At 38.7% G+C, this 15,436-nt stretch overlaps 1 protein-coding gene and 1 long non-coding RNA gene across 2 annotated transcripts; one reads left to right on the top strand and one right to left on the bottom strand.

The window, feature by feature from the left end:
- Nucleotides 1-388: 388 nt before the first annotated feature.
- LOC131426464 (uncharacterized) lies at nucleotides 389-9,511 on the bottom strand. The gene is made up of 3 exons (XR_009229098.1): nucleotides 9,257-9,511; nucleotides 958-1,060; nucleotides 389-900 (listed from the first exon to the last, which is right to left on the bottom strand). It is a non-coding gene; the product is annotated as an uncharacterized LOC131426464 (long non-coding RNA).
- Nucleotides 9,512-9,638: 127 nt separating this feature from the next.
- Nucleotides 9,639-11,269, top strand: LOC131426463 (UDP-N-acetylglucosamine transporter). Its single transcript, XM_058589207.1, has 3 exons — nucleotides 9,639-9,896; nucleotides 9,956-10,474; nucleotides 10,544-11,269. The coding sequence occupies exons 1-3, from the start codon at nucleotides 9,887-9,889 to the stop codon at nucleotides 11,074-11,076; spliced, it is 1,062 nt and encodes a 353-aa protein (XP_058445190.1). The 5' UTR covers nucleotides 9,639-9,886; the 3' UTR covers nucleotides 11,077-11,269.
- Nucleotides 11,270-15,436: the final 4,167 nt, after the last annotated feature.

Genomic DNA, 15,436 nt, shown 5'->3' with positions numbered 1-15,436 from the left:
ATAGGGTAATGGAGGTATTTCAGCCAGTCTAATATACGGCGGTCATATTTTTGGTCGTAATCAAAATAAAGCACATATGGGTACCTAATATGTTAAAGAATGGAATAATCTTTAAAATTCTAAGACACGATGTGCTTCATTTCGATTACATCTAGAAATCTGTACGCCGGACCAAAATACATTAGAGTGGCTAGAATACCTCCGGTTACCCTATTCAGCCTCTTCAACCAAGCCTTGTTTCATTACTTTATAGATTATCTGAATGGTTGTATTGGAAACATCAATTCATCAGCTTTTTCGGTTGAAATAAGTGACTGATTCTTGTTTCCGTATATATTTTACTATCCTAGTTCAGACGCATTCAAACCATATTAAATTCATACTCGGTATTTTTGCACATGCAGCAAAAAAAAAAGAAATATATTCCAACCAATAGCTAGGTAGGTTCGCACACGTTGCATGTCACCATCTGCTAAAACCGTCGCCGAGTACCCATACATCTTGCTTGCATGATCTCAAACTATCAGAAATGTTAGTAAAAGAAGACCACTCTTCAATTACGCTTGCTTGCTTTTGTTCGCACCCGGACGACGGTTTTGAGGTTGTCAGGCACATATCAGTTCCGATTATCTACTGGACGAGTATAAAAGGTACACATTGATTGAAAATCGTTCATTTCTTCTAGTGTCTCGTCAAAACTCTTAGAAACACAAGGCTTTTCAAGTTCCATTATTGGACTGAAATCGTTGTTTGGAGCTGTTTCAAGTTTTTTCGATACACAAGACTCCAGGTATATTCAAATTAAATTGTGTTATCATGTCTTTTAACATTTTCTCGTGGACATGATTTAACGTTGTACTTTCTCAATTTCAGATAGTTCCGAAAGCAGTTCGATTATGACTGAAAATAAAAATAAAAATATTATTTCAATTGTACACAAAAAAGTATTTTATTTACCTATCCCCGGTACGTTGCGTATTGAATCTATACGCCCGCGGATTGCCCGCGCCAGCGAAATATAACGAGTCTTCAAGACCCGTAACTTGTTCATCATAGCTCTCTGAAATAGAAAAACATTAAGAATTATTTATTTCTTCTACATATCTATATATAGGGGTTGTCATGATTAAATTTATCTAATTTAACGAAAATCGATATTTTTGTCGTGAATACGACTTACTTTACTATGGGGCGCCTTTTCAAAATTTACCCTCTGAGAGAGTGATAAGTTTTTGATCGTGAATATCTCCTGTTATATCTAACGAATCAACATAATTCTTGCTACATGCCATCGGAAATATGATCACAATTTTATGCTAAAACTTTCAGTTGTGTGACATATTCTTAAATAGTTCACAATTAAACTTTTCTGAAATGTTTGGTATAAACGAGTATCAAAGAGGATAATTCATATGGCGCGTTTGCCTTTCTCGTATTTTGAAAGCTCATAGCTCAGTGATCTGTAGAAGGATTTATATAATCTAACTACCAATAGAATCGAAAATATTCAACTTGAACGTGTATTACAACAATATTGAAGTTTTTCAATAGTACACTATTGAAAAACCTGTTTGATTTAACCCATGACAGCACCAGCCAATCAGAACGCGAGATGTCTGTATCTATACAAGAGCATCCATATAAAAGTTGAATGGTTCACTTTTCCTATCATTTGCTGAGCAACTCTCCCCGAAACAAGACACACGACAGCAACATCGAGGACCTGTCGTCTCATTGTTTCCCGATATGAATGCACGAGACACCGTCAGCACAATGAAACCGAAAAAGGCAGCCAAAAAGTCCAGCAAGGCCCATTGCCGAAACAAGACACACACGAGAACCATCTCAGATCTCAATATTTCCTACCAAAAGATTCATCAAGATGGGAGTTAAAATAATTTGCACCGTCACTAACACATTCAATTACGAACGGCAATGCGAAAGCGAAAGTGATGATTTTGAACACATCTTTATACTAGTTTACAAATATGCCGTGTGAAACAGAGTTGCCACAGATCAATATGTATTTTTGTCGCGAGTACTTTAGTATGCGGCCGAAAACAAAAATTGTTAGAACAAATGTTTCCACTTGATTTGCTCATTCTACTTTCCAGGCGTATCAGAACTGGCTAAACTTAAAGCAATTCTAAATATTTCTTTATCACAGTTATGTGGTCATCCTGAAAAGGACGGGGTTTTCAACGGATGGCCAGCTGCAGATGACGAGGGAAGATTTTCGTTTTCGTTGTCATGGGCAGCGTTACCGGTCAACTCCAACACTTCGGCAACCAAGTACTCCATCACTGCCGCCAGATAGACCGATGCACCAGCACTGACACGCTCGGCGTAGTTCCCCTTCCGAGGCAAACGATGGATTCTGCCGCCAACTGGGCACTTCAGACCAGCACGGTTTGAGCGGGACTTTGCCTTGCCCTTAATTGTTCCTCCACAGCTCGACGACCCATTCAGTATTACTGGCTGCCGCTCTGCTAACTCTCTCTTTTATGTCGTTTCACTGTTTCCCGTTCTGCGTATAGGAAAGGAATTCTAACAAAGGGGAGGACGTCCTACCGTGCTACCACTAGCACGTATAAAAGGAAATGTGATGTGAGAAATAGCGTCATTTAAGTTAAAGCAGCTACTCTGTACGTACGAGACACCGTCAGAACGATGGCTCCGAAGACAGGTAGAAAAGCAGATTTGTACCGTCACTAACACATTCAATTACGAACGGCAATGCGAAAGCGAAAATGATGATGTTGAACACATCTTTATACTAGTATGGGGTAGTGTGAAAATATGCCTTGCGAAACAGGGTTGCCATATATACAGATTAATCTGTATTATCATTATTATTATTATTATTATTATTATTATTATCATTATTATTATTATTATTATTATTATTATTATTATCATTATTATTATTATTATTAGAATCACTCTTGCATACCGAAGATCGTAGATACATTTCAGACCAGGCCATTGCAATTGTCTCGTACTGAAATTTCGAGAAGAATCAGATATCTTCGAACTTCATAGCTTCAATAAAAATAAACTACAAATTTGTCGTACCTAGCTTCCTATATTAGCAAATTAAAAAGGAATTGTTTCAAGTTTGGAATATATAGTTGTAGAATAGTAGCTGTTTAATGTAACTAAACTGTACTTTAATGTAGGTGTATCGCTTCAAATTCTATTAGTGAAAAAGAGGAAAGCTTGCACAATTCATACAATCAATCAACTAACTGATATTCGGAAAAGTGATGGGAGCGTGTCAGTTTTTTCGTATTCACGACATCCAGTTATGTCTCTGACATTACTCACCCGCCTTTTTTTTAAGTTCATAAAGCCTTTCTTCCACACATCTCCAAGAAAAGTTGGTGCATTAATTTTCACTTTTTTTGCACATTTTACCCCATAATTCCGGAACCGGAAGTCGGATCATCTTCTCGGGGACTAGCAACGCCAGGTAAATCAGCTAGTACTTACTATTTTAGAAGCTGAATTTCCTCGGTTCTGCCGCTCGCCCAGCGGACGTCGACGCCTGCCACTTGCTCGCACAACGGGCTGCTGATCGTCCGGCATTCCTGTCAACAATGGAGTCCACAGCGGTAAATAGGCAACATGTTTTCTCAAAATGACAGTGATGAATTTATTGATTAAATCTGAGAACCTTTTTGTTTGTCAAATTTTAATGTGGAACACATGTTTGTTTTCTATATAGCGGTGCAAACTAGAAACTCAAGAAAAATACACGTAGAAATGTGGTCAGGTTTTGAACAATTACAGCTCAGTCAATTTTGTATCAATTATTAATATTATGTCACCATTTGTTTGGAAATATTTCTACGTATTGATTTGAATGTTCATAGTCATGTATTTTTAATTGCAGGGTGGCAAGTGACCGGGAAAATCGGGAAAACCGGGAAAAAGTCGGGAATTTTAGTGCAAATCCGGGAAAAAATATACTAGTCCTAATTTTAGTGCGATTTTCAGCATCATGATTCAGAAGTTCAGTGCAAGTTTTGAAACTTCTTATTGTTTCTCACAGGTTCAATGGTGCACAATCCATTGAAAATGGAGCAAACACCTCAACAATTTTAAATCAATAAGAGCTTTCTTAGTTGTCATCAATAACAGCATAATCAATGCTCATAATGAAAAATAAGGATAATTTGGATGCTTCTGCTGGATTTCTATAAATCTCGACAAATATTAGAAAAGATTCCAAGTGCAAATGACAGTTTCTCTTTGTTTATTTTCTCTTTAAATCATAATGTTAAACAGCAGATCGAAAGTTGATAGTTTCAGTCGTTATTCTATACAAAGTGTAAGATAGAAGGATTGCCTATAGGACCGTAATAATCGAAAGAAAAAGTAAAGAAAGAGGAACTGTCATTTGCACTTAGGACCTTTTCTAGCGTTTTTCTTCCAATTTCAGAATAAGTATGCATAATGGTAAAAGTAACATCAGGTAAAATGTTTGATAAATTTTTTAAGAATTCTTAGGGGCCGTGTTTTTAGTTGCCAGCCAATGATTTCCCCAATTTCACCAAAATTTGTCTTAGTAATGTCAAATTGTGATAAAACTTGTTTAGTAATCTTGGTATTGATTTCAATAGGATTCACAAAATCGAAAAAGCTGTCGACTTTCATTTTATCTACCGTTTGAAAGGAATATTTGATTTCCTTCTTTGATAGCTGAAATTTGTTTTTCAGAGTTCGTAAAAGCTTGTTCAGTGTCGATGATAGGAGAGTCAAATTTAGATCATCTCAGTCAGTACAGGCATAGATTGTTGTTGTTTTCCAAAGTGACGAGCGTACATTTTAAGAATTCTAGAAGGATTTTGTTCTCTCGCCAGAACCCAACTCTGAAAAAATATCCTATATGTTGTTAGCAATGACCTCTCGTCCTCATGTACACCTCGTGCACTGCACAACTGGCCAAATAGGCTCTGTGAGAACTTGTATGCACACATTCAGGAGAGGCTTCAGTGGCTTATGCTTATGGCAGTTGAAAACAAATTGCTGTCTCAGTTGCAACGTCGAAACGGTTTTGATTTCATACCATATAAGCAGTGCACAACCCGTAAATTTTGTCACGAGACGCCACTGGTTGTTAGAAGTAATCTGGTTTGAGGGAGGAGTGTTGTGCTTTAGTTCATTCATTTTAAATTTTTAACCTTATACTATACCAGGCTAAACAAGTATTGGAATATACTAGAGATGGACAGTCCGCGTACGGTCCAAAAAAACTAGTTTTCCTCGAAGATTGAGTGTACTGGAGTTCTTTATTGAAGAACGATAGGTCTTTATACTTCTCAATAGAATAGGCTTTCGAAACGTTTGCTGGTTTGAGGAATCTGGTAGAAGTTCGCGAACTTTGAAAATGTTTGTTAGATAATGATTATTGATAGAACACATGCAAAAAGACTTTATTATTATTGAATCTGTTTACTACAAAATATAATTTATAGCTCTCATATTATTTTCGAAGAAACATACAAAGTTTCAGAAAAACGAAAGAACGGTTCAATAGAACTAATTCTTTCGGTACAACAATCAAGTTTTCAACAGTTCTTTAAAATGAACGGTTTTGCCCATTTAGAGAATACACTCCTAACTTGCCTAAGTTTTAAGGACTGATTTTCCAGATAGCCTTTAAAAGACTGATTCAGTGGTAGTCTTGAAAAAGATTGAATAGTTCGAAAAATAATTATTTTATTTTAATTGTAAGACTTTAAATTTAATTTTTCATCATCAGGCTTTCAAATAGCTGATGATATTTCTGGAAAACTATAAAACACCACCAATAATCGTCGAATATGATGTGAAAGCTGCGCTTAAGAGCATTACTGGAAAAAGCAAGAAGTTTAAATAAATTGTGTTGATTTTTCAAGAAAGTTGCAATAATTTTGATGCTTCATTCCTTCGTGAAATGCAAGACGATCAGACTTTCATCACCGTTGGTCAGATATGTTTCTTGTTTTAATTCTATTGTGACATCGAAGTTACTGGCGAAGTACACTGAGGTCTTTTTTATGCGGTTTTTTTTTACGCGACTTTTTTTATGCGAATTTTCAGAGTTATGCGGTTTTTTTTTATGCGAATTTTCAGAGTTATGCGGTTTGCCCTTCTGCGGTCTTTTTTTATGCGAATTTTCAGAGTTATGCGGTTTTTTTTTATGCGAATTTTCAGAGTTATGCGGTTTTTTTTATGCGGTTTTTTTTTATGCGGTACGTAAATTCGCATAAAAAAGACTTCAGTGTAAAATACAAAATAAAGATGGAATACATTGGGCTGGATGGTACTGTTAGTTAAGAAGATAAACGTTTGGACAAACTGTTGATGAGAGTTTTAATCGTAGTTCCAAGGAGATACCCGAAAAATACTTATTTCTCAACTCTTGATGTTTTTTTGGACATGTAAAAAAAAAACCGGAATTTTTAGTCTTGTGCACCGGGAAAACCGGGAAAAATCCGGGAAATTGAAATCGCTAATTCACTTGCCACCCTGTAATTGTATATCATTGAAATGTTGATTAATAGCTAGCAGTGTCCTATTTTGACTGCAAAAAATATCCGGCATACCGGATTTCCCTGCCATAGACGACGGTTTTGAAGGAGTAAGCGATATATCAAAGTGAAAGCATCGCTCTGATTGGTCAAACCATGCAAAAGCGAAGCTGTTGGGAGCACGCGAATCTACAAATAGAAGCGAAATTATAGCTAACGTTTCAGTCTTATGCGTAGCTTGCTAGAGGTAGGTTGTTGCTAGACAGCAAGACAAAAAGTGCCATAAAACGATTTGAAGCTTTTATTGGTATGCTCTGTTTCCTTTCGCCTGAGAAATTGACAACTAACTCCAGGGTAAATTTTGAGTGCATAAGACTAATTTCTAATTTATATAAGATGAACTCGATTGATAATGAGAAATATTTTATCGCTTCAACCGAAATCGCAAAATGGTGGTAATGGTAGAGAAACGCTATAAAAATAACTTCTTGCATACAAAACTTGAACACAATCTTGGTGAAGAGAAGCTTAAATATCGATATCCGTATCGCAAGCATGTACAAACATTTAATTGTATACATTTGGGCTATTGATGTAATTTCGTCGGCTACGAAACAAATACAAATCACTATAAATAGAGTCTATATTCTGGGTTCGCGTGTTCGGTGTTGATTCCTAATAAGGATCAATCTAAGCAGACTCTTGTGCATTTGCGGATTCAAAAGTGTGACGATTAATTGAAAATGTCAATGATTGGAAATTTTGGTTGCCTTGTTCCACATCAACGGCTCGAACAACCCCATGGGGCTGATCCTTGTAGTTTTTGTATACAGGAATGCCGAACGATCAGCAGCCCGTTGTGCGAGCAGGTGGCAGGCGTCGACGTCCGCTGGGCGAGCGGCAGAACCGAGGAAATTCAGCTTCTAAAATAGTAAGTACTAGCTGATTTACCTGGCGTTGCTAGTCCCCGAGAAGATGATCCGACTTCCGGTTCCGGAATCACAGTGCGATTAGTAAAAGTTGTCAATTTCATGTGTATTTTTGTCTTTCTCATATAGAAAGTTTATGCAATCACTGTGAAAACCGACTTTTCATCCGAGGCCCGGAGGGCCGACTGTCATATACCATTCGACTCAGTTCGTCGAGTACGCAAAATGTCTGTGTGTGTGTGTGCGCGTATGTGTGAATGTAACGTTTTTTTGTACTAACTTTTCTCAGAGATGGCTGAACCGAAAAAAGCAAGCAAGCGTAATTGAAGAGTGGTCTTCTTTTACTAACATTTCTGATAGTTTGAGATCATGCAAGCAAGATGTATGGGTACTCGGCGACGGTTTTAGCAGATGGTGACACGCAACGTGTGCGAACCTACCTAGCTATTGGTTGGAATATATTTCTTTTTTTTTTGCTGCATGTGCAAAAATACCGAGTATGAATTTAATATGGTTTGAATTCGTCTGAACTAGGATAGTAAAATATATACGGAAACAAGAATAAGTCACTTATTTCAACCGAAAAAGCTGATGAATTGATGTTTCCAATACAACCATTCAGATAATCTATAAAGTAATGAAACAAGGCTTGGTTGAAGAGGCTGAATAGGGTAACCGGAGGTATTCTAGCCACTCTAATGTATTTTGGTCCGGCGTACAGATTTCTAGATGTAATCGAAATGAAGCACATCGTGTCTTAGAATTTTAAAGATTATTCCATTCTTTAACATATTAGGTACACATATGTGCTTTATTTTGATTACGACCAAAAATATGACCGCCGTATATTAGACTGGCTGAAATACCTCCATTACCCTATTAGTCATATTCTTCATTTTAGATTAACATTTGCTTAAAACTTCAAATATGAACAGCTGAATATAATTTTTTTTTTTGTAACAGTCGATAATCCACCTGAGATCATAAATTTTAATTCCAGACGAAAGGGAAATTTATTTTTTTCGTTTACATTTATGATTAGCTCTCTGCGAACTCTGAATGCATCAAAGTGGATGTTGACAGGTGGCTTATTAACTGCCATAAAAAAAACTACAAGGATCAGCCCCATGGGGTTGTTTGAGCCATTGATGTGGAACAAGGCAAACAAAATTTCTAATTGTCGACATTTTCAATCAAACAGTTCAATCAACCACGAGAGTCTGCTTAGATTGATTTTTATTAGGAACCAACACCAAACACGCGAACCCAAAATATAGACACTATTTGTCTTGATTTGTATTTGTTTTGTTGCCTTTTGTTGCCGACGAGACTACATCAATATCCCAAATGTATGCAATGATATCTTTGTACATACTTGCGATAAGGATTTCGATTTTTAAGCTTTTCTTCGTCAAGCTTGTGTTCAAGAATCGTATGCAAGCAGTTACTATTATAGCGTTAAGCTTCTCTACCTAAACTTTTTCTCATTATTAATCGTGGTTATTTTATATAAATAAGGAATTAATCCCAAGCACTCAAAATTTGCAAATTTCTCAAACGAAAACGACATAACATGGAATTTCATCCGAACTCTGAGGTGGTAATGTTGATCTTAGTTTATTTTGCAAAATTTACCGTTTGTTCAGAATAGAGCATTAAGCTTGGTTTGATACCATTTTTCAAATGCCTGGAAATAACAAACAAAGTATCCAAAATAAATAGTACTCGATCGCTATACATTCCAGTACTCGAGAAATCAACATTACACTGGTTTTTGTTTAAAAAAATGTTGATCCGAAAAAACCTAACCTTAGTAAATTTCACACATTTCTGAAGATTTTCCATGTTTAATCGAAGTTTACACTATAAAAAGTAGTAGTAATCACTTAGAAATCGATTTTCTTCTACTCCGAGTGTACTGCTAATATCTATCTGTACTATTGAATAAACGATAAAAATGTTGCAAATCACTACTGCCGATATGAAAATTTCCGAAAGAATCCTCCTTTTCTTTGTTCCATTTTTCATTGGCAGGTGTCGCTACCGGTAAATCAGCTTTGCGACAATGTGTCAATTTTGGTGCCTAGCTTGACGGTTTCAAAATATGACTCACACATGGCGCAGTAATCGCTTAATTCTAGTCCTGTCTTGACGCCGGTGAATTCAACAACAGTGAATTTCGCACACACAAAAAAAAGAACAAAATTAACGATTCTGTCAACGTAATCAAAAATTCAAGAAAGAGTCCAGTCGACTCCTACGCGTATCAGTTTTATTCGAGTAACGTCTTATTTCCTTCCGTTTATCGTTATCAGCACACCGGGAGCGGGCGGCTAGTGCTTGAATGTGCTATCTGCATTGAAGACAAATGGATACACTTCGGGCTCAACCAACCGTTTGATTCAATCAAAGAAGACTGAAATAGTGATATTTGTAAAAATGGCACCCAGTAAGAGTTTTCAATGGAACATAAAATCAATTTTCATTTATACTCATCTTCTTTCACAGAATCCAACAACAGCAATCTGAAATATCTCAGCCTGGTCACACTTACGCTTCAGAATGCAATTCTCGGTCTCAGTATGCGTTACGCCCGGACCCGATCCGGTGACATGTTTCTCAGTTCGACGGCCGTCGTGATGGCCGAGGTGGTCAAACTCGGTACCAGTTTGGTGCTGGTTTTCCTAGAGGAAGGCAAAAGTTTCCCCCGGTTCAGGGGCATCCTGCACAGCACGATCGTCAAGCAACCGTTCGACACGCTGAAAATCTGTGTACCCTCGTTTGTGTACATCGTCCAGAACAATCTGCTGTACGTGGCTGCATCGCATCTGGATGCAGCCACCTATCAGGTCACGTACCAGCTGAAGATTCTGACTACGGCAGTGTTTGCGGTGATCATACTGCGGAAGAAACTGTTTCCCTCGCAGTGGGCAGCGCTGGTGGCTCTGGTGGTTGGAGTGGCCTTCGTGCAGTTGGCACAAACGGTTCCCGCTGGTGAGGCTGCATCGCGACAGCAACACATGCCAGGTTGGTTCGTTTCCGTCGGTCGGCGACATGATTCGTTAAGTTCTTTATAATAAGATTTTCGTTTTTCAGGTGAACCTGATCAAAACCGTCTGCTCGGTTTTGCGGCAGCCGTTGGTGCTTGCTTTATGTCCGGTTTCGCTGGGATTTTCTTCGAAAAGATGCTGAAGGGGGCAGACATTTCGATCTGGATGCGAAACATTCAACTGAGCCTGCTCAGCCTCCCGTTCGGGTTGCTGACCTGCATCGTTAACGATGGCTCCAAACTGACGGCCAACGGATTCTTCTTCGGGTACGACGGATTCATTTGCTACCTGATTGCACTGCAGGCTGGCGGAGGTTTAATCGTTGCGGTAGTGGTTAAGTATGCCGACAACATTCTCAAAGGCTTTGCCACCTCGCTAGCGATCATCATTTCCTGTGTGGCGTCGATGTATCTGTTCGATTTCCACCTGACGCTGCTGTTCACCGTCGGTGCTGCACTGGTTATCGGGTCCATCTTTCTGTACGGGTATGATCCGAACAGCAAAACAGCCGGCAAGCACAAAATCATCAAATTACACCCGGATCCGGACCAGGAGCGGTTACTGGCGGAAAAGGTTTAAACCGGCGTCGGCAACGATTCATCGAATATGAAAAGTATTTTTTTTTGCTTTAGTTTTAATGTTTTATTCTCTGTTAGGTCGACAATTCGAAATGCAATCTTGAAGCGAACAAGTTCTCGTTACTTAAGCAATCAGCGTTTATTTATTCGAAAGGTATCAATAAATATTGACTTTACTTTCCTGTGGTGTTGAAGTTTATTTGCTTTTGTTTATGCCAATACTATATTAAAGACAAATAATACTTGCATACGTCATAAGTTAGCCGAAAAGGTCTCTACTACTAATGGGTTTGTCAACAACATACGCATTCACTGATAAGCGTTGCGAGCTGAAACTCTCCATCTAAGATCAAAGGACGGTTCTAAAAGTGCTTGTTTCCAAGCACCTTGGTACCAAATCTGGGTTAAATAGACGCCTCTTTGAACACTTTCTTGTCCACAGTTGTAACGAAACTAACTTTTCTACCGCAAATGCAAATGGCCTGTCATACTAAGTATCTTCCTAAAGCAATATTTAACAAGCCCATTTCTTTACATGTAGCTACTGCTAATCTTGTACAAGCTCGGTTGTTTAAAACAACAACGATTAGTTGCCCATCAAATTAAAAAAAAAGTCGCAGATATCGCAGTTTGAAACAAAATATGTTTGTTTTAAACTAGAGTATGGTTGTTCCAAACAAATGTTAGTTGCATTGGTTGGTGATTAATTTTTTACAATATGCAGTACTTTTTGTATATAAGTTTATTGCAATAGTATAAAATAAAATTTTGGGGAAACTAATTTAGAGTCTAATGTAATTATTGAGATGGCTTGCTAGCAAAACGGTAATGGAAAATCCAGGCCAGTCCATCCACCCGTGGGACACTCGGGAATCGACGATTCGACCTTGTCCCGTATGGTAACATCGTTCAAAGAGACCTAGACAAACCAGCGACGAGCTGGCTGTCCCTGGAACTCAAGGAAGGTGATGCATGAATATGATGATGCAATCCAGATAATAAAGCTGGCCGCCATTCATGTTTTCATTGGGAAGAAAGATGCCTAACTGAACTGATAAACAGACCATGGGGACCAATTCCCGCGCCAAGAAGCTGCACCGTGAGTGGTAGGTGCAGCCGAAATGCATCGTAATGGACGACGAAACGTACGTCGATGTTGTTACCAAACGGATCCTAAGCCTGAAATGTGTCGTCGGCCAGTTTCGCATCAAAATGTTTCAGAATAAAATTGGGAAGAAAATAGTCGACAAATGTTCCAAGAAATACTTGGTGTGGCAAGTGATCTGTGAGTGCGGCAAATCCAGCAAGCCGTACATTACGACAGGCACATCGACGGTATCCTGCGCTCCTGTTCGCTATGCCTTGACAATAAGTCCATATTTACCTCGTGTCATCTCCAAACACACGAAGTTTCGGCTAGATCTGATTTGGTTGATCTGAATGATCAGGAACGGGCCACACCATTCTGTTGGGTTCTGTCAACCACAGTGGTTTCTACTTCTTCTTGTAGAACAATGTTTTCGCCGTAGAGCCATACTCTCGATCTTGGTGTACGGTCGTCGTACAGTTTCCAGATTCGCACACCGTACTTAGCGGTCACCAGGGTTTCATGTTTTCGAAATTTCTTAAACACCTCCGAATTCCGCTTCATGAGATAAATTAAAGACTGTCCCAGAAAGTATGGAAGCACTTTGATTTCGCTGTAAATAATTCACAAGTGTTAGATATTCAAATTTTATTCGACATACTAATATTAGACTACAACAACAGAATATTATTCTCAACATATGCTACTTAGCCATTGTAGACTAGCTAGGCGCACCTTCTTGCGAACGTTCCTCATTAAATTCCGTACAGACTTCTTGGCGACAAGTTTTGACGGTTTTTTCCAATCTTTTTCGAATTGTTGAATGGTTTCGGCTGCCGATAAATGTTTCCTCCTAAGATGTGCCTTCGTTAATGCCCAAAATTCCTCAATTGGTCGAAGTTGTGGGCAATTTGGTGGATTCATGTCTTTTGGAACGAAAGTGACATTTTTGGTAGTATATTATTCTACCATTGACTTCGAGTAGTGGCAAGAAGCAAGATCTTGCCAGAAGACAACAGGATTCTTGTGGCTTCGAATCATGGGTAGACGTCGTTTTTGTAAACATTTCTTGATGTATATTTCGCTGTTCATTGAAGCAGTGGCGATGAAGGGTTCTGAAATCTTACCGCAGCTACAAATTGCTTGCCAGACCATAGCTTTCTGACCAAATTTTTCGACTTCAATCGATGTCTCGGACTGGTTTAACACTTGCCCTTCTCGCACCGTATAATATTGTGGTCCCGGAAAGGATTTGTAATCGAGTTTCACGTAGGTTTCGTCGTCCATGATTATGCAGTTCAAATTTCCAGCAAGAATCGTATTGTACAGCTTTCGAACCCTCGGCCTGATCGATGCTTCTTGTTTCGGACTAAGTTTTGGTTGTTTCTGCTTCTTATAGGCTCGAAGATTCAAACGTTCTTTAGCACGAAGAACATTTGACTTCGAAGTGCCCACTTTTTTGGCCACATCCCGAACTGCAACCTCCATCTTTTGCTCGAACGCCTTCAGTATACGTTTATCCAACTGAGGGTTAGCAGGACCTTTTTTTCGACCCGTTTTCGGTTTATCCTCAAAGGTGTTGTCCTCACCGAACTTCCTGATTGCGTTTCGCACGGCTTTTTCACTTACTTCTTCCATTTTTGCTATCTTTCTCAGTGACAGTCCGCGTTCTGTGCACCATTTGTACACAATTTTCCGTCGTTGTTCTGCTGAAAGTCCACGCATTTTGAAACAAACTAATGAAAACGAATAAACAACTGCACAAGTGGTTAGAGAAGAGTGTAAACAACAGGACCAAATTGTGGAATTCGAACCATTTCCGCATAGCGAAAACTGCACGAAGCAAATCAAATTATTTGTCACAGAGATGGCATTTCACCAGAGTTATACACGCTAGAGTCAGATTTTTGCCACACCAAGGATGAAAAAAACGAAGCACCGCACAAAGAGGAAAGCGCACTTCTTCTCAGTGTCGAATAGACAGCATTTGAGTGTGTGCTTGTGGTTAAAGCAGCTGGCGCGAGTGAAACACATTCTCTTCGCATGAATCGCTCACACGCGCTCTCGTCTAAATACACCCAAGTGACCACTGGCGCGTGATTGTGAGCGAACACTTCTGTGAACTTCAATTAAAAGAGAGTAGATCTGGCCTTGCTATGAAAAATTTGCAAGGAAAACCGAAAATTTTACGATAAATTGTTTTATTTTGCTGATTTTGCGTGTCCACGCTTCATCTACGAAAACCATACAGCAGAGTGCTCACCGGCGTGTACACCTCTGTGAAAGTATCTGCATCCTCCTCAGAGAATTTATTAGCTAATGCTCTAGCACTTTGGTGCGATTCAGTGGAAGAGGTAAAAGGAAATAAACAAACGCACTCATGATGCGTGCACACTTACACAACAGCGGTGTATAAATGTGAAAGAGAAGAGCTCTCGTTGAAGTTGTCAGTGCGAGGGGAGAAATTTTGCTTGCTCTTCGTCACACAGAGGAGATAGACATCTCTGGATTGTCACTAAACTGATGATTTCTACCTTCGATTTGCAAAGAAGTAATCTTAATAGTTCTTTAGATAACATTTAGAGCCATTAGAACGACTGATTTTATATAATGCTGTCCACTTTTCGTTTCTTGTTTTCTTTCTCTCCAATGCAAACGACCAGCAGCTCTGTTGTCTAATGCAATCGTTCTTGATTGCATTAAAACTAGCTTTGCGTTCAAACCGACATATCCGCTCGCAGTACCAAATGATGCGAAACTGGTTTAATGCGTCTTCTCACCGCGACGAATTTTACGAAAACTTAATTTTTGAGTTGTTTGTGGTTATCTCACACTGTTCAAAGTATAATCCTAAATTTCTGATCATATTTTTGATGAAATAGTAAAAGAATTATGTTGCTGCCATTAATACAAGTCGAGATAGTCGCGATTAAGTTCTGACCATTCTTCCATATGGCTAATTTTGAAAAGGCGCCCCATAGTCCCCCGTTTGTGAGGAATTCTGGCAACCGTCAGAACGCTGACTGCAAAATTGTTCCGGCTGCTGTCAAAATTGTCCAGGCCAAATTGCGTCATCTCGCCGTACGTGTCTTGTTTATTTCTCTCTTCCTTCTTTTTTTCGACTTCGTTTGATATTCGCATACAAAAAACGAATCTTGAGACGAGGTAAATGAGATTGAAATATGTATGTTTGTTAGTGAGAAAGTAATGTTAACATTTTCCATAATTATAGTATATATGAAGGGCAATAACTGATTGCCTTTTATATGTACTT

The sequence above is a fragment of the Malaya genurostris genome, chromosome 1 (assembly GCF_030247185.1).
Source record: "Malaya genurostris strain Urasoe2022 chromosome 1, Malgen_1.1, whole genome shotgun sequence".
Lineage (NCBI taxonomy): Eukaryota > Metazoa > Arthropoda > Insecta > Diptera > Culicidae > Malaya > Malaya genurostris.
The sequence above is the reverse complement of the archived record's forward strand: the minus strand, read 5'-3'. Positions and strand labels throughout refer to the sequence as shown.

Bases quoted from the DNA above. Each gene is read 5' to 3' on its own strand.
- LOC131426463 (XM_058589207.1), top strand. The intron at 10,475-10,543 runs GTTGGTTCGTTT...TTCGTTTTTCAG, and splicing joins GCGACAGCAACACATGCCAG to GTGAACCTGATCAAAACCGT.